Here is a 20,149-nt window from a genome sequence, read left to right as displayed (position 1 = left end):
AAGCATATGCATTTATAAATATCCATGTACATTCTCATTTTGATTGCACAGACATTTCTACAAGAATGACCGCTCTATTCTACCAGGATTAATTAGCTCAATTATCTGAAAACTAAAAAGTTCAACTTCAATGAAACATGTCTTAAACTAACTCACATTTGCTCCACACTTGAGAAAGTTTCTGTATTTAATCCTCCTAATCTATTTACCTATGGAACATGTGAACTAAATCTACTGCACAGGTTTTACTCAGGCATTGTGTGATTCAGTTTCTTAGAGCTTTCAAAAAGTGGATGACTATAAGCATTCTAGCTATATAAAAAACACTTGTCATTATGGCTTAATATTTTCCCATTTTTTTCCTGAAAACAAAAATAAATGGCAAGATAATATCAAAATGGAAAAGTAATTTCAGGAAACTAATTTTTCAATAATACTACCATTTTAGATCTAGAACACAGCATTTAGGTGAGTGAAATTAGCATCTCACTAACACTCATTATAACAATGTCTATAGACAGTATATAGTAATAAAATGATCCACTGAGACTTCATGAAAAGTGCTGCCGAATAAACCAAAATCTTGAAAGTATACTGAAATCTCCTTTGAATCTTAACATAGAATCCATTTTTTCATTCAAGTGTACTTTTAACTTCAAATCATTACAGTGATATTCATTACCCAACTTTCATTAACGATTTTCCATATAAAAGACAAAGCAAACAGAAAAACCTCTTTGAGAAGGAATGTGCTTCTGCACTTCTGAGGTATTTGCATGCTCTTCATAATATCACTAAATTACCAGCAGGATCAAAGGGAAACACAAGCAGGATATAGATTTGCACAAAATCATTTTTAAAAAATGAGCCAGGTCTTCACAAACATAAACGCCACTGCATCAAGACTGTAAGTCATTATATTTACTTTACCACAATTTCTTAACTTTGCCAAAATATCCTTCGCATAAAAATTTCCATTACTCAGTCATAGGACAAGAGAAATTCTACTCAACATAATACCTTTAATAAAACTGATTTGAACCACAGTGTCATTTTAAGAAGCCAATTAAATTAGAAATACAAAACTTAAAAAGCAGCCTTGGGACTAACTTTTTTAATAGCCATTACCAAATCCTTATTGGACTGATTACACATGCAAGAAAAGTAACATAAAACTGAAGAAAGGGCACCAACATCACTTCCTGGTTTATGTAAAAACTCATAAAAGTAAAAGGCTCTAATCATTTTACTTTATTAGATTATCTTATATGTAAAATGCTGCTAATCTTCTGTACTTTGATTACCATTATTAATCATTTGACACCATTTTTTTTTCCTAACACATTAGAAAAATGCTAGCCCTAAAAGTCTATTTAAAAAAAAAATGAACTCAAAATGTTTCTTTGATTGCAAAACTCCATTTACCCCTAATAAAGTAATGGGGAAAAAAATTATAGCAGGGAATGAGGACCCAACGTTCAACAATGCAACTCGATGTTGGAGACCATCAATTTCACTAGATGTTACACTTTCTATGTATATTTAATGAATTCAATGTCGAAGGGTATCTATAAGTTCTAAAAAGTACTGTGTAGATGACAGTAATTTGCTTCTTGAAACAATAAGCCTAGTGTTATTACGTTGCAAATATTATTCTACTTCAGTTTATAAAGTTGATCACTTTTGACACTCTAAAATACTGCATAACTTACCAGCCATAAAAAAAGAATCTTTTGATAATAACAGCTGTAATCTATGCTTTATAATGTTGTAAAATAAGAACTAAGGGTCTTAGAAGGAAAATGTTGTAAGTATGTATTCATAAGAAAATAATACTTCACACATACATGGACACGATTCATTTGGAAGCAACGAAGCACTTTGTAGACATTTCAACATACCTGTATAGATGCATATCTTCATCAGCACGGGTTTTGTTTGTAATTATATCTATTGATCCATACATGTGTTAATATTTTCTTATATTGAGCAAATCTAAAATTGCTTTGTTTATCACCTTCCAGCATAAGTACTTTACACTTGCCAGCACTCCCTGGTACTTCCATTTGGGTACCATACCCATTTCACATATCAAAGGTGATTTCCCAAACCAACCAAATCATGTTCTCCCAGACGCATTTAGAGGGGAAAAAAAGTTGCTCGATTATCTGAATTATCATGGTACCTTAGGGCCTACACTCACTCATCCCCAGCCAACCTCGACCCCATTTCCCTTGATGGTACCTACCCCAGTGTCGTCATGGTGACGATGGTATACCAGAAGGCTGCAGGGATGCTGGTGAACTTACTGGCCGAAGACCCCTTCTCTGCGTAGAACATCACTGTAGCAAAGATGATGATGGCCATGGTGAGCGAGAAGAGCAAGAAGCCCAGCTCCGAGGCACAGCTCTTCAGAGTGTAACCTAGAATGCGCAGGCCCTGGGAGTGGCGGGAAAACTTAAAGATCCTGAAGACGCGGAAGACGCGGAGCGTGACGAAGGCTCCACTGACATCCTCATTGTCCGTCATCACCAGCCCAATGTAGTAGGGCAGGATGGCCACCACGTCGATGATGCTCATGACGCTACGCACAAAGCGGTAACGACTGGGTGCCGCGGCCAGGCGCAGCAAGTACTCGACGGTGAAGATCATGACACAGGCCGTGTCCAGGCAGAAGAAGGCCACCGCATAGCGCTCCCCACAGGGCAGCTCCTTAATGTGACCTGGGCTGGACCCACAGGGCACGGTCTCTACCACGTTGGCGATGACCGAGACGGCGATGAAGAACCCTGTCACGTAGTAGAACACCAGGGCCATGGTGCTGGTGTGCGGGTTCTCGAAGGCGCGCCAGACCCTCTGCCGCGCCGTCATCGTGGGCAGCGCGCTCTCGCAGGTGTTGTCGGTGTCGGCGTCATCCTGCAGGCGCTCTGCGTTCTCCCGCCGGCGGTCCTTGTACTCCTCGTAACAGCAGTCGCCGATGATCTCTGGGATGAGGCCAAAGAAGGCCAGCTCTTCGTCGTAAGCAGAGATGCACTCGTGGCGGGGATAGTGGAGCTTCCCCGTGCGGTAGAAATTCAGGATGTGACGGAAGATGTCTGGGTCACGGTCAAAGAAATACTGCTGAGTCTCTGGGTGGTAGAAGAAGTCCCTCTCGGAGCTGCCCAGCAAGGTGTCTGGGTAGCGCTCCAGGGTGTCCTGCCACGTCTGGAAACGCGTGCCACTCACGTTCAACACGATGAGGGCATCTTGAGTCCTTTTCCTCTCTTGCCTCGGGGGAGCGGGCATGGGCCCGGAGGCCACAGGCATCCACCCAATGGCCGCTGCCCTTGCAAAGGGCAGCCATGCCGCCACGCCTGCTGCCATGGCGCCGGAAGTGGGGCAGGTGGATTCCTAGCGAGGCTGAGTCCAAGTAGCCACAAGGAACCAACTTCCTCAAGTCCAACAAAGTCTGTCTCACTCCTACTCCAAGGTGGGGCTCCGCGGGAAGTCACAGTCCACAGAGGCCAAGTTCCTCTTGAAGACAGGTGCTTGGAATAAGAACCAGGAAACACACACCCGGACAGAACCTGATCACGCCTCTTCCAGCAGGTGGGCCGGGCCGCCCCGCCGCACAGGTGATTTAAGATGCAGCCGCTTCTCCAAACAGGTGTCTCTGATGTCTCCCCCTGACACGATGTGAGACCAGCAGGTGGGGTGTAGGGCAGAGAAGGCAAAGTCAGCCAGTTTTATTCTTCTGAGGAGTCAGGGAACAACCCTTCCACCTTTCCGTTTAGCTTATTCACACCTTCCCTGTCCAAGCAGCCCTTCCCGCCAAAGGACTCTCCAAAAGGCGACCTGTTGTGGCTTTCGAGATGCCCGCACAGCCAGCCGCTGCCCCGCGCCTCTCTCTGGGGGAGTCCGGTCGCCGACTCGACTCCCGCCGGTATTTGCAGAGATGGAGGTGACGTGCCGCGGGCACGGTGCGGGACGTGAATGGAGCGCCTCCTCTCCCCACCCCCTCACGTCTACAAACGCCCTTTGAGTCTGCCACAAGCCGTCGCCCAATCGCCCCTTCCTCCCTCGTGCTCCAAGTTCAGCTCAGGTGCAGGGCGGCAGTCGCAGAGCCCAGGAGCAGGCAGCCGCCGCCGCCTTGGCGGCAGCAGCAGCATCTGCCTGGGCGCCCCACGCGCCTCGCCCGCGGTAGCGACCTGGCAAAGTGCGCGCTGGGGCTGAGTTGCACAGAGACTTTCTCCTCGCCGTGCACCCGGAAAGGGAAAAAAATAAGGGACAGAAGGCAGCTTCGCGAGCAGCCGAATCCGAGGCGCCGAGGGAGCGTCAGTAAAGCTCAAGCGAGCTCTTCTCCCCCTTCCCCCATCCCTCCGCGCCTCCCTCCTCCTTTTCACCTTCCAAAAGCCAGGCGCAGGCGAGCCGAGCAGCAGCAACAAGTTCAAAAGGTGCGGAGGAGGCGAGAACCCAGGGCACTGGCTCCTGCCAACTTACTGCGCGGCCGCTGTCGCCGGGGCCGAGCCGGCGCGGTGCAGGGCTGCGGGGCGCCGGAGCTGCGGGGCTGCCGGGCGGGCGGCGGCGGCGGCGCGGCGGGGCCCGGGCCGGGGCCGGCGCGGGCTCTCGTCCGAGCGCGGAGGCAGGAGGCGCTCGGCAGCGCGGGGGCGCGGGAGGGCTGCTCGCTGCTTCCCCGCCCGTGGGTGGTCCTGCATCTCCCCGAGCTCCTCGCGCCGCTCTGCTCGTGCGATCAATAAATGAGGGGGAAATAAATAAATAACGGCGCGCGCGCCCCGCCACGCAGGTTAGGAGAGGCGTCTCCTGCCTTTGCCTCGGCTTGACCTTTCTCCGCCCCCGCCCCCTCGGGCTCCCTCTCGCTCCACCCCAGCCACCCACCAGCCCCGGCGCAAAATGTCACCGAGGGAGAGCATCCAGGTGGATCTGCCGGGGGAGGAGAGCGCGCCTCGGGCGAACAAAGGGAAGCTCCACGCGCTCGGCTGCGGCGCTTTGGTGGAGCCGAGGAGGAAGGGGACCAGTGCCTCGCGGCTGCCTCCCGAGTCCCGGTTCCAGGCAAGCGTGGGAAACGGGGGGGAAACGGGAGCCAAAGACGCCGGCAAGGAGGGCGAGCGGAGCGGAACGCGCACGAATTGGTTGTCTTCTGGGGACGCCGGGGTGGCGAGACCTGCAGAGCCCCGCGGCGGAATTTTTAAGTGCCTTTTCCTCTTTTTCTCGCTCTGTACATGTATATATATTTTTTCAAACCAGATGGTAACGTTGCGGGGGTTCAGAATGTCATCTGTCCAACTTGCTGAAAAGTCAGGCAGGCTCCTCGGTCTGGGTCTCGCCTCAACTCCGATTCTCCTCCTTCGAGAACGACTGCAGGCTTTGGAGACCTTTTCGGAACGTTAGCGCCCAGGGGAGTGCGTCTCCGGGGCTGTGCGCCCCCACCCCCGCACCCCCCGGCTTCCTGTCTGCGGAGCTCTGCGCAAATCTGAAACGGCTAAGGTAGTGACAGGTGTCCGTGTGAGGGGTACATGATGTGCAGGGAGACGGGAAAATTGTCGCGGACAACCGTTTTGTTTTACCAGGAACCCCCCACCCCCCGTTAGGCATGTTCCTTAAAACCAAACCCATAACGTGCATAACCACTAGATGGCGTGAACGGCGAGAAGTTAAATCGACATCTAAGATGCTTTGGGAAGGTGAAGGAATAGAATTAACTGATCCAAAAAGAGAATCGGATCCCATAAACATCCTCAGATGCCCCGCCGCCACACACACACCTTTGTGGTGTTTAGGCGAGATATGCGAGCCAGACTCGAGTCTGCATGGTAGATGAGTGTGGTAGGAGAGGTGGCGCTTCCCGTTGAAATCCCTTTGAAAATTAAGTCTAGGTTACTGAATCATCATTATCACACAATTAAGATCGTTGGGGAGAAGTGAGGCTTCATCTATATGGATTAAGAAGAGGAGCCTAATTCCTACCTGAAAATGACTTCGCATGGCTTGGGTTTGACTGCCCTTGGTTTGCAAAGTAAGAATACTGAGATGTGCTGAACAGAAATCGACTTCCCAGCCCTCCAGATTATAGGCATTACGTGTGCGCCTGTACTATCTGAAATGGGATAGCCGAAAGGAAATATGTGAACTAAAAAGCAGAATATAGAAAACTGCTACAGAAGGGGAAAAATAAACCTGATAATGCACAGATGTTCTGTGGTGGTGAAAAAGTGGTGCTTGTTGGTTTACAGGTGTAACGGTTTAGGAAATCCTGTTAATGAAGTCGGAGCTACTGCACCGTGTGATTTTGAGGACATGGAATTGACAGCATCTGCTGTTTATCTACTTGTATTAGGTGAAGTAAAAGATGCTTGTTAATGACACTATATAGCACGCACACCTGAAAACACACAAACATGTTTCTTGTTTGCCAGTTAACATTAAAGTTAACCCCTTCGTCATCCAGAGAAAACGATGACACGGTGGCAAGGGCTGGGCATGGCACCCAGAGAATGGAGAACTCTGGATATTCACTGAATGTCAGGATGGAGCAAGTAACCTAAAGAGAGCTTTTAAAACTTCCCTTTAGGAAACTAAACTGTTACAAATGTAAAGTCGGAGTTTAACTCCACAAAAAGCCTCAAATAAGCAAGAAGAGAGTATCTACAATTTTCCAGATGAAATTGTGATCTGTTCTCTGACATCCCATCTTGTTTAAGGGAAAAAACTACAGGCTTGAAACTTCAACACATCTAGGTTCAAATTGCAACCCAAGAAAATTTTTTTACTGATAATTGCTTAATCTAGCCAATTACTAAATTCCAGGGATTAGAAATTATAGATAAACCAATTGTTTAGGTTTCTTGTGATGATTAAACTGGGTATCAGTGATGTAGGCAGGGAGGCAGCTAGCCCCTGTGAAATGGCCTCACCTGAGTTACAACCCTGACTGCACCACCCAAAACTCCACCTCCTCCCACGCCAGCTGAAGCTGCTGAAGACCTGGCTCCAAGTGCAAATACCCAATACAATCAGGCTGCCTACTGTGTCCCTCCGCCCCCCTCCCCATGACCTTGACTTCATTATAATAACAAAGCATCAGTAATCATGGCCAACACTCCCACTCCATCATGCACCTGATATCCCGACACTTCCAAGATTAACACAAAAAAGGACAAGGTGGTAGGTACCCAAGCCTCACCCCAATCTCCACTGTCTTTGAACAATTATGCCTTGCCTCAGACACCACTCCCTAGGCCCCCAAGTCATATGAAAGGATGACCCTGAACTCTCTTCCTCTCTCCCACCCCATCTGGTAAGCACCCCTCCCTGAGTACTTTTGCTTTGCTAATCTTACTCCCCAGCTCACCTTTATCTATGGCTCTTGAATCCCTTCTTGTGCGCAGATAAGAAACTAGACCAAGGCTCGACAGGGCTACCCCATAGTAATAGTACCTCTGAACACCAACATAGTACTTGGCACATGACTGGCACTCAATGTTAATGGTAACATGATTCAGGTTAGCCAGCCTTTATGTATTTGGATTCCCACACATACTTTTGTATGTTTACTCTTCCTCTGAATTAAAAAAGTCAACTTGTCCTGTTACACACATGACACTGATATTTTGATATTTATTCACAAGTTGAAATCAATGAAGAATAGGTATACAAAATCAAGCAGGGCACTATAAATGCCTCCCTTGCCCAAGATTTCCTGTTCTTTCCTCTTCTAATTTTATGTAGTCTGCCTGATTGATTACAGGGAAAACAAACTCAGCGAGATTAAAGTTGAACTCTTCACCTCTGTTCTCAATCATCTACTCCTATTCTGATCAGTGAAATTCAAGAGAGAAGCCTAGTGGTCATACCACCTTCAGTATTTCTCCCCAGCAAATGCACAACCTGGACAGTGACCCAGTAAGTCTGTGCATTCCACTGTCATTCCCAATTTATCCTTAAATCGTACCTAGAGTGATTTTCTAACAATGATTTTAGATAATTATAGATTCTCATGCAATTATGAGAAATAACAGCAATTCCTAATACCTATTACCTCACTGTCCCCAAAGATAATAGCTTGCATATTGAAATATAAAATCACAACCAGGGAATGCTCTCTGTTAGTTCCTTCAAACTGCTATAACAAAATACCATAATACTCGGCAGCTTGTAAACAACAGAAATGCATTTCTCATTGCTCCAAACGCTGGGAAATCCAAGATTAAGGAGCTTCAGGTTGAGTCTTTGGTGATAACCTGGTTTTTCTGGTGTATGGATGGCGCCTTCCTGCTTTGTCTCACATGATGGAAAGAGAAGACAGATCACTTGGCCTTTTATTTTTTTAAATAATGTATTTTATTTGAAAGGCAGAGTTACAGAGAGAGAAGAGAGAGACAGAAATTGATCCTCAATCTACTGGTTCCCCCCACCCATCCAAATAGCCACAACAGCTGGGGCTGAGACAGAACAAAGGAGCCTGGAAGGCCACCTGTGTCGCTCACTTGGTGGCAGAGGCCCAAGTATCCGGACCACCTTCAGCTGCCTTCCCAGGTGCTGGGATGCAAACAAGTGTTGGTACTGGTGCAGGAGTTGTGGGTGGTGGTTTAACCCTCTGCACCACAATACAGGCACTAAGCCTCATCATGACCCTCATACCTTAATCACTTCCCAAACCACCTGCCTAGTAACATCACATTGGTATTTAGGTTTCAACATGATTTTTTTTGAGGAGGTGGACCCCAGACCTTCAGACCATGACAGATGCAATCCACCAAACTTACTCATATGTCCTAGTTTGACACTGATTTTTAAATTCATATTTAGTTCAGTGCAATTCTGTTGCACATGTACATTTGTGTAACCACCATCACAACACACAGAGCGTTTCCATCACAAGGATCCCCTTTTACAGCCTTTCTCCCTCCCCCTTTAGTAACTTGTGTGAACCACTAATCTGTTCCCCTTCTCCACAATTTAACAATTCAACAATGGTATCTAAAAGGAGTCATGCAGTATATAACCTTTGGAGATTGCCTTGCCTGTGAAAACTCAAGACTACCAAAAGAAAATATGTTTGCTTGAGCCAACAAGGGAAGATAGGGACCCTATCTCCCAACCTGTGAGGGAATGCAGGGGCCTAACTTTGATAAGCACCAGGGACAAATCCAGATGAGTTCCACATGGACAAATCTGCCTTCTCAATTTCTGTAATCTTCCACTGTCCTAACTACTGTGCCTCCACTACCCCACCTCTCTAGTCCCTCGTTCTCCCTTTAAAATGCCCAGTCACCTCTGTACAAATTGAACTTGAGTTCAGTTCATGTCAGACTCTTTCCCCTTTTGCAGTGGTTTATCACTGATTTGTTAAAGTCTGACCTTACTGCTGTAACTAATGTCTGTTCAGTTTTCTCTTTGACAGCGGTGATACCTCATTTTTTAAACTTGCGTTTCTCTAATTGCTAATTTTGCTGATCATATTTTTAACTGTGTAGTAGAGTTCTTCATAAAGCTTATAGAAAGTACGTATTATGGAAATAACTGAATTTCACTTTTGCATTAAAATAAAGGTATATTTGAATTTGATTTTCCACAAATTGCTTGAAATACCCTTGTTTCCCTACATATATACTGACTCTTTTTAAAATGTGTGTTCCTTTTCTTTTCACATTTTTACTTAGATTGGTCTTTTTACTGTTGACATTTCACAGCTCTTCATATATTTTTAAATAATTGCCATATGTCATTCATGTTGTTTGAAAGTATGTCCTCCTAGTCTGTAGATTATGTTCTAATCCAGTTTACAGACTCTTTTGTGAAGTGAATGATTTTAGTTCTGTTGAGGTCTAATTGATAAATTTTTCTTTTTATGGATCATGTTTTTGGTTTCAAGTCTAAAAATTCCTAGCTCTAAGTCCCAAATATTTTTCTTTCTTTCTAAATGTTTCATAGATTTCAATTTTAAAATTGAGTCTGGGATCTATTTTGAGGTTTAGGTCAAGGTTCTTCCTTTTTCTGCCGATGTGTATCCAATCTGGAAAGGCTAGTCTTCCTACAATGAACTGCTTTGTACCTTTTTCAGAAATGGGTTGCGCTGTGCTCCTACAGCCATCACTACTCAGCTCAGGAGTTGTATCCTCCAGAATCCATTGCCTGTGCTCTTCAAAATGACACGCGATTCAGAGACTCCACATGCTTGTGTGAGATTTGAGTTTGGCTTCCAGTTTCTTAGCCGATACCCTAGAACCTGTTTGAAGTAAGGCATTTATCTTTTATGTCTGCACTATGAATATCTGTCATTATGGTTTGCAGATAGTAGTAGAAATACCGTGAATATTTTTGAATGAGTGAATGAAATCTCTAAGTACTTAACATGCAAATTTTTCAGTTAATAGATTATTATTGTGACTCTCCAAAAGATTTGCAGAGAATCCAGCTGATTTACTACCAAGTTGTACAATGGGAAAAATAATAAGTGATCCACATTCATATCCCTCTATGAAAAGGGCATTCTCAATGCACTTACTACAGTTGATTCTAAAGCAGCTTGGTAAGGTGTTTATTATTATATGTATTTTTCCCAAAAAAAAAAAAAACATAACTCAAGGAGGTTAAACTAGGGGTGGGCATTTGACATATTAGTTAAGATGACATTTGCAGTGCTCAGATGCCATATTGCAGTGCCTGGGTTCCAGTTCAGGCTCTGCTTCTAATTCCAGCTTCCTAATAATATGAACTCTGGGAGGCAGTAAGAGACAGCTCAAATAGTTGGGTGTCTGCCACCCAGATTGAGTTCTGACCTCCCGATTTTGGCCTGGCCTAGCCCTAGCTATAACACATCAGATCAGCCTCTCTCTGTGTATGTTTGTGTGTGTTTCTCTATCTGCCTTTTAAAGAGAGAGAGAGAGAGATCGAGATCAAGATCTAGATTGAGATCGAAATTGAGATCTTCTGGTTTACTCCCTATATAGCTGCAACAGTTAATACTGGGACAGGCCAAAACCAGGCGCCAGGAACTCCATCTGGGCCTCCCTTGTGAACTGTAGGGGCCCAGTCACTCCTGCCATCATCCACTACTTTCCTAGGAGCATTAGCAAGGAGCTGGAACAGAAGTAGGGACTTGAACTGGTGCGCATATGGGATACTGGCATTGTAGGTGGCAGTTTAGCCAGCTGTCCTACGCTGCCAGGCCCAGTAGATCAGATCTCTTTCTCTCTCTCTCTCTCTCTCTCTCTCTCTCTCTGCCTTTCAAATAAGTTAATAAAAACTTTTAGAGGAGTTTAAATGATTTTCCAGCATTATATGTCATACTTAAGTGGCAGACTCTGACTTACTCCTAGGCCTTTTGACCCCAAATCAGATATTCTTTTACCTCCCTCCCCCATAACCGCACCAATTTATACAATAGTAGTTGATGCCAATTTATTGTTTTCAGTACTGGTGATAAATTTGTTCAGAGCCCTGCATAATCTCACACTGACCCCTATAACACAGCTCTGTGAGGGCTTTGGCCAGAAGGGGAGCACTGTATATGCCCATACCATATCTGAGCCAGGTATGCCAGCATCCCAGAGACAGAAATTTAAATATATAGGACAAGCATTTGGCTAAGTGTTTAAGACACTGGGTGGGACACCCACAGTCCATATGTAAGCGCCTGGCTTCAAGTCTTAACTGCAGCTCTGAATTCTGGCTTCCTGCTAGTGTGCACATTGGGAGGCAGCACATGATGGCTAAAGTTGTTGGGTTCCTGCCACCCAAGTCAGAGGCCTGGATTGAATTCCTGTGATGGCCTCTGGCCTATCCCCAGCCATTGCAGGCATTTGAGGATGAACCAAGAGATAGGAGAGCTCCTTTGTGTCTCCCTCCTCCCTCCCTTTAAATTAATTAGTTAATTAAGTATCTAGGTGCTATGTTTCAAATAAGATAAATTTCTTATATCTGACTTGATCCTTGGGACCTCTTTATGCATAACTTTTTTTCTTAGTGACGTATGACCTTTTATTAATGAAGGTGTCCGGAAGTACGTCCCTGTTCTCATCCATGGAACAGTGTCTCCTTTTTACTACTTGTGACTACCAAAGGCACTTGGGTGTGGTGAACTGTGCATGTCTGAGGTGAGGGAGAAGGGATTCTTAAACCAGGGCCTTCCCTAGGGAGTCAGAAGGGCACACAGGTTAGGGAATGAACTGGAAGGGGGCAATGGCACCCATCATGGTGAACTTCACCCCATGTCATGTAAAGGAAGTTACCAATGACTAGTTACTGTGGCTGTATATTTTCTCAAAAACTTAAGATTTCTGCCTGATCCATTAATAGATCAGGAGGGTGCGTTTTTGTTTCTGTTGGGCTTTTCTCCTCTGACACATCAAAAAAACCTTAAAATTTTGTACCCTGACTATAGGGCAGTGGTTTTTATGTTCAGATATTTTGTTATGTTATTAAACATAGTATCATCTTCAGTTTTTTTAATTAATCCTGAATTGAGAAATTCAATTAACATATAAAATGAGCAAAATTTTTCATTAGACATTGAAATTATGTGCATTAAGATCTTTAAAATATTTTAATAAAATTTTAAATGTCATGTAGTACATATTTATGGGATCCATATAATCTGTAATGATTTGATCAGAGTAACTGGTATGTGCTTCACCTCAGGTGTTTATCAGTTATATGTGCTGGGAACATTCAAAATCTTCTGTCAGTTATTTTGAAATATCCTTGTACAATTAATTATTGTTATCATTCTGCTGCTTTGCTATAGAACATTAATAGTTGTTTCTTGTACCCAATTGTACCCCATACCTGTTAACCATTGTCTTCCCCCTAGCCCTTCCAAGGGTTTTGTATCCAGTATTCTACTCCCTACTTACCTAAGATAAACTTGTGAGTATATATAGTATTCATCTAACTTGTTTCACCCCACATAATGCCATTCAGTTCTACCAGTGTTGCTAGAAACAGAAGAATTTTACTGTTTTTTACATTGCTGAAAATATTCCATTGTTTTTGTTAAAGACTTATTTATTTGAAAGGTGTGTGTGTGGGGGAGAGAGAGAGAGAGAGAATCTTCCACCTGCTGCTTCACTCCCCAGATGGCAGTAATAGCTGGAACTGGGCCAGGCCAAAGCCAGGAACCTCTTCTAGATTTTCCACATGGGCGCAAGGGCCGAAGCACTTGGGCCATACCCTGGTGCTTTCTCAGGCACATTAGCAGGGGGCTGGATCATAAGTGGAGCAGCTAGGAATTGAACCAGTGCCCATATGAGATGCCAGTATTGCAGGAAGTGGCTTAACCCACTGCACCACAATTCTGGCCCTGCCATTTTCTTTAATCACACATCAATGCATGCACACTAAAGTTAATTTAATATCTTGGCTATCCTGAATAGTGTTACAATAAGGATACAGAGATTTCTTTAGTATGGAGTTCACTTCCTTTGGAAATATACACAGTAGTGAGATCACTGGATTACATGGCCAACCGAGTGTTTTCAGGGACATTCATACTGCTCTCCTTAATGACTGTAATGTTTCCCACTCTCCTTGTCCTCTTTTTGATTATCATCATTCTAACTGGGATAAGATGATATTTCATTGTGATTTTTCTTTCCATTTCCCTGATGATTAGTGATATTGATTTTTTTCAAATGTTTTTGGCCATTTATGTAGCTTTTTAAATATCTGTTCAGGTCATTTTCCCATTTTAAATTACATTATGTGTTTTGAAGCTGCTGCGTTTTTGCATTCCTTATGTAGGTTTTCTTTGCATGCTGCTGCTAAGTACGTTTCTTGTGCAATGTGTATTAAATCTTGATTGAAATCTAGCCAGTTCAACATTGTACACATTGCTTTCTTAAAGCCCCACATTTGTTTACACTTCTAAATATGAAGCAAATGTCAACATTAAAATAATTTATCACAAATTGCAAATATTCCACAAATCTATGATTCTGTAAAATAATGTATAGTTTATTTTTATTCAAAGGAAATTTTTATTTGTATTTTTTATTCATTGCCAGATGTATAAGCTCTCTTTTTTCCCCTTTTCTTTTTTCTTGGTTCTCCACAGAAACAGTGATATGCTAGTAGGACGGTGGCATCATGTATAACCCACAGTACAGCTAAGACTAGTTAAATGCTTAAGTCAAAGGAGAGATCTTCAACCTGCTCATGGAAAATGAATGTTATGAAAAAAAAAAAAACTACGCATACATTTTAACAATTATTGCATTGAGATAAATTTTATCTTTTAATTCCATTTATCATGAACATTTTGGTATGTCCTCACATTTGAGATTTCAAAATCCTCACAGTATCCCTCCTAAAATATTCTCAACAGGGAAATGACAATGATTCTGCATCTTTGGGCCACCATTAAAATGATAAGTTGGTAACCAGAACTAAACTTTTTTTTTGTTTATTAGAATTGTCAAAGTCCTCTTCAGAAAATCTTTACATTTTCAGGTTTTAGACCTGAAATAGTTCCTCTCAAAAATAACCGATGTTGGCTGGCGCCACTGCTCACTTGGCTAATCCTCCGCCTGCGGCGCTGGCACCCCAGGTTCTAGTCCCGGTTGGGGCACCAGATTCTGTCCTGGTTGCTCCTCTTCCAGTCCAGCTCTCTGCTGTGGCCCGGGAGGGCAGTGGAGGATGGTCTAGGTCTTTGGGCCCTGCTCCCGCATAGGAGACCAGGAGGAAGCACCTGGCTCCTGGCTTCAGATTGGTGCAACACGCTGGCCATAGCAACCACTTGTGGGGGGAACTAACGGAAAAGGAAGACCTTTCTCTTTCTCTCTCACTGTCTAACTCTACCTGTCAAAAAAAATAAATAAATAACCAATGTTGAGGCAATTTATTCTTTACCAGTGTTGAGATAGTTTATTCTTCATACAGATAAAATAAAAAATATTTTATAGAATTAAATGGATTCAACTTTCCAAATTCCTATAATTCTGTTCTGATAATCCATCACATTCTATGTGATTGGAACTTTGTAAGGCTTAAAAATGTGGAAATACTGTACCACATCTAACCATCATGCATTCTTTCTAACCAGCCTGCATTCTGTCTTATGGGATGGCTTTCATTATGGAAGAGTTCAGTTGCATTTCACAAGTGTTTGCATATACCCAATCTTATCAGATTGTACACTTGAAACATGTACAATTCTTTATATATGTATTATACTTCAATAGAGCTGTTTAAAAGATCATTATATTACTCTTATTGGTTTTGTGTGTTATGATGGACTTGTTCTCCCTATACCCTAAGAAAGCAGAGGCAAATTGGAAAGGAAAAATCAGTCTTTTTTTTTTTGACAGATAGAGTTAGATAGTGAGAGAGAGAGACAGAGAGAAAGGCCTTCCTTCTGTTGGTTCATCCTCCAAATGGCCGCCAGGGCCAACGTGCTGCACCAATCCGAAGCCAGAAGCCAGGTGCTTCCTCCTGGTCTCCCATGCAGGTGCAGGGCCCAAGCACTTGGGCCATCCTCCACTGCCTTTCTGGGCCGCAGCAGAGAGCTGGACTGGAAGAGGAACAACGGGGACCAGAACCTGGCACCCATATGGGATACCGTTGCCTCAAGGCAGAGGATTAACCAAGTGAGCCATGGCACTGGCTCCAAAAAATCAGTCTTTAATACATTGTTATTGTTCAGTCACAATTACAAAGTGCTAAGTTGGATATTCCAATGACCAAAGTTATTCAAGATCGTCCTACCCTGAGGGATATGTGGGAGATGGAGAGTGCATGGGATCTCTTTTAATCCAAAAATAATCTTGCTTATGACTTCCCCATCAGAACATTTCCCCTAAGTGTTTGATTCTCTGAGGAACTGAAAAGGGAAAGAGGAAAGACAGGCAGAAACATATAAATTTGCCTCTTGGACTCATTATCATATTTATCACTTTGGGATTAATTGCTATGAAATAATTCTAGTGCCATAAATGAGAATTGTGACTGCAAATGAGAAAGAAGCAGCAAGAGTTCTGAGAGAAGCAGCCTTATTTTTCCAAAGCTGGAGTGCAGCATGTTCCTGCCTATGGTCCTAACAATCCCAAAGAAGATAAATTACTTCCAGATAGTTTATGGCCATTGAAATTCTTGAAGAAGTCTTACCAGGTTTTCATCATTTAAGAAGCCACATTCTGTGAGAAAATTGGCAATTAATTTGTTTGTTTACTTTCTTTCAAACTACTTGGTATGTTTTAACAAGCCACTTTGAAACACCAAGTGTATTTACTTCATTATTTCTATACACAATTATGTGGTTGGCTTTAATAAAGCACTCAAAATGGATTTTAAAATGAAACACAATGCTTAAAAATATTTGATTAATAGAAGATCCCTGTATTATCCTACTTTTAGACAATGATACTGTGTAAATCTTATTTGTTGATGACTTAGTTTGCATTGGATTTTAATTTAAATAAAGAAAATTATTTAATAGAGGGTTATAAAACAGGTTTTTAGTTTGCAGCTGTTCTAGTCCCTCAGGTAAATACTCATTGAAAGAGCTTATTAGAGTTTGTTCTGCTTATTTATGTTTCAAAACTTATTCTTTCCCTCTTGTGTGAAACCTTTCTTGGGGGCAGGACTCCCACTGACTTTAAAGAGTTCTGTGACTAGAGATCTGGGGAGAGCAACACCCTTGGGATGCTGATTAACTTACTGCTGCTGAGGCTCTTCTTCTATGGGAGTCCAATTTTTTGTTGTTGTTTAAGTTATACAAGTCTCATGCATTTCATATATACAGCTTTAGGAACAAAGTGGTGCCTCACCTCCCTCCCACCCACATTCCAACCCTTTCCCCCTCTCCCTCTTGGATTCCCATTCTTAATTTTTTTTTTTTTTAATTTGACAGGTAGAGTTATAGACAGTGAGAGAAAGACAGAGAGAAAGGTCTTCCTTCCGTTGGTTCACCCCCAAAATGGCTGCTACGACTGGTGCTGCACCGATCCGAATCCAGGAGCCAGGTGCTTCTTCCTGGTCTCCCATGGGGTGCAGGGCCCAAGCACTTGGGCCATCCTCCACTGCCTTCCCAGGCCACAGCAGAGAGCTGGACTGGAAGGGGAGCAACCAGGATTAGAACTGGCACCCACATGGGATACTGTCGCCTCAAGGCAGAGGATTAACCAAGTGAGCCATGGCACCGGCCCCTCCCCCCATTCTTAATTTGTATGATGATCTTTTATCAGTTAAATTACTGATCTTATAGTTGGCCCTACTCTAAGTAGAGGAGTTCAGCAAATAGTATGAGGAGAAAGAAAACAAAATAAAACTAAACAAAAGATTGTTCTTCAATGGAAGAGACACGAGCTATAAACAATCATCCATTCTGTAAATGACTATATCACTCAGAATCATTACATTTTAGGTATTCTATTAGACTTACTATATGATCCAGCCATCCCACTCCTGGGAATTTACCCAAACCAAAGGAGATCAATATATGAAAGAGATATCTGTGCCTCCATATTCATTGCAGCACAATTCACAATAGCTTAGAAATAGAATCAACCCAGATGCCCATCAACTAGTAACTGGATAAAGACATTATGGTATATATACACTATCGGGTGTCCAAATTTACTTTGTTTTGAAATATAAATTGTTCTTTGAATAACAGATTTTAGAAACAGCAGCTTTATCTTAGCAAATAATTGCAGAAAAAGGGAGGCAGAAGGAATTATGTAAATAAAACATACTTTAAATACATATATTTAAGACATCTAAAATATGAGAAGAGAAGTTTGGATAATGGTTGATGTGAAGATACTGTAGGGGAAACAGTTGTTGCTTGCATGGAAACAGAAATTGTGAAGTCAGAGAACCAGAAAGGAGTTACAAAAGACTTTCCTTCTCCTCCTTTAATTTCTACAAATGAAAATGAAAAAATGTGTTTTGTTTCGTTATAGCCACATACAAGAGAAATCCGAATGAGAATAAAGTGACATAGAAAGGCAGAAACTGCTCCCAAGGAAGATCCTGTGCACCTCACACTGACACACAGGCTCACTACTAAACCTGGCAAAAGAATGATGAATTACTTACTTGATGATATTAGCCCTGAATTGTTCAGGAAGAGAACAGGGTATTTGAACTGAATCAGGTAATTATTCAGGAAGGGAAATCATGGAAAGCAAGATGAGCTATAAAGACCTTAAGCTAAGTAGGAAAGAGTCCTAATGATCCATTATTTTCAACAAACTCAGAAGTGCTTTCAGTTTTCCAAGTTCCATAGAAAAGAGTATTCAGGGGGCAATTTGAGAGGGAAGTTTAAGTGTGTTGGAAATGGCACTTCAATGTAGGAAATACTGTGAGATATATAAGTGCTAGCATGGGAGCACTGATCAGTAGCAGCTAATTTTCCAGGAGTCAGAGAATCTTTAGGGGATTACTTCTTGTGCTGAAAAGAGTTAATACAGCAAGCCTGGGACTGCTACCTTTGGGAAGGCTCCTTGAGAGGCTGGCCCTTGGTTGGCACTGAGAAGCCTGATTCCTAGATACTAGCTAACTGCTAAGTGTGATTCAGTGTGGCTGGACAGTTTGTATAAGCAATGTAGTTTATACTAAGCATCGACTTTTCTTGTGGGAGCCTAGAATGCTACTACTGTACAGGCTAGGCAGGGAGCTTTATTTTTTTTTTAACAGTCACATTGTGCTTTATTGTCAGTGGGACATCGCAAGGCGAGAGATGCAGAGTAAGGAGCTGGCACCTTGCCCAACAGCCAGTAGTAGGCAAGCAGCTAAGAGACTGGAGGAGGTCGCGCCCAGCCTGGCCCTTGTCCCGCCAGAAGATTAAAAATGCTCTCTGCATTTCCTCAAGTTGCTACTCAGACCTGCCGGGACCCACTGCGGATAGATTCTTGTCCAGAAGAGCTGTCCACACAGCCCGGCCCCTCAGGCTCAGTGAGCACCCGCAACCCGGAGGACGCCCCAGGTGGGGCCTGGAACCAGAACAGAAGAGCAGCACGAGGCCGAGACGTGCAGCCACCCCACTGGCCCCACTCATGAGCTGAGCTGCGTAGACACACACCATCCTTTCTGTCCAGCTGTCGGTCCAGTGTGGGGGCCACACTGGGCTTCTGAGCCAGAGGCGGCTTCTTGGTTGCACTGCGGGTGGCAGCGGTGGGCCAGCTGGGCTCTTCCTCCTCGCTGTGGCCAGGACTCCTGCTAACACAGTGCAGAGCTTCTTCCGCAGGTCTCTGAGGCGCACCCGCTCTGCCTGGCACGGAGTATTTTATGACAAGCCCTCACCAAGGGCTTGTGGGCTTACCTGAGCAGAAACGTGGCACATGAGTTTGCATTTCATTCTTGGAGGGAGAGTGCATTCCATGTGACTCCTCATGGTTAGCAGAGGACATGGAGAAACATCCACATGGACTCCTTCAGACATTTTTCTGTTTTCTTTTTTTTTTTCTACATTGAGAACAGCCATGTGTCCTCATAACATAGCTGCAATAATTTTTGGTAGCGAAGACACCTTCATGCTGAATTCTCTGAGTATTTCTAGTGAAGCCCTCCATGTTGGGTTGGTCTTGGGGACACTGAACACACTCTTGAATTGATTTTCAAAAGCTTGGTAAAGTTTTGTTAATTGAAGATGACATTCAGGGCACAAATCTGCCCAGAAATGGACAGAAGGCACGGCATAAGCAAAAGCCTAGATGAAGAATCCAGGCTTTGATGCTGGGATACTGGAGAGATCCAGAAATAAATTCCTTGTCTCTGAAGCATTAGGTTTGAGGAAGGCAGTGTCAGAAATGAAAGGCAGAAGGCAGATCTCAGAGTTCCTATATTCATACTTGTTAATATTCCATAAAGTATTTAAGATGAGGAATAAGTAAAATTCAGCCAGTGGATAGTTGGGACAGAAAATAGAAGGATAAGAGATATTTACATTTTTGAGCAAAATTATTTGTGCTATTAATAAAGCATTAGTAGTCTGGAAAATCATTAGCCAGTTAACTCTAATATTCTACATATTCAAAAGCAGAATTTTACCAAAGTTCTTCTCTGCCTAATTGTGCCTTGTAATAGATGATGGGGCATTTTTATCTTATTTATATGTTTTGATAAATATCATTCTTTACTCAGTGATATTCACATTTTTTACATGTTTTAAGGTGTTGAAGAACAACATTTTACGTTTCAAAATATAATA

At 43.3% G+C, this 20,149-nt stretch overlaps 1 protein-coding gene across 10 annotated transcripts in view; it reads right to left on the bottom strand.

The window, feature by feature from the left end:
* Window positions 1–3,497, bottom strand: part of KCND2 (potassium voltage-gated channel subfamily D member 2) — a 524,650-nt gene extending 521,153 nt beyond the window's left edge. For 9 of the 10 annotated variants that reach the window (XM_089327900.1, XM_089327902.1, XM_089327903.1 and 6 more), the window contains exon 1: window positions 2,249–3,497. In XM_089327900.1, coding sequence (XP_089184026.1) covers window positions 2,249–3,363 — 1,115 coding nt within the window. In that variant the 5' untranslated portion in view covers window positions 3,364–3,497. 10 annotated transcript variants of the gene reach the window in all.
* Between the last annotated feature and the right edge of the window lie 16,652 nt (window positions 3,498–20,149).

Source organism: Oryctolagus cuniculus, chromosome 3 (genome assembly GCF_051225735.1).
Source record: "Oryctolagus cuniculus isolate XC-2025 breed Fujian yellow rabbit chromosome 3, ASM5122573v1, whole genome shotgun sequence".
Taxonomy (NCBI): Eukaryota; Metazoa; Chordata; class Mammalia; order Lagomorpha; family Leporidae; genus Oryctolagus; species Oryctolagus cuniculus.
The sequence above is the reverse complement of the archived record's forward strand: the minus strand, read 5'-3'. Positions and strand labels throughout refer to the sequence as shown.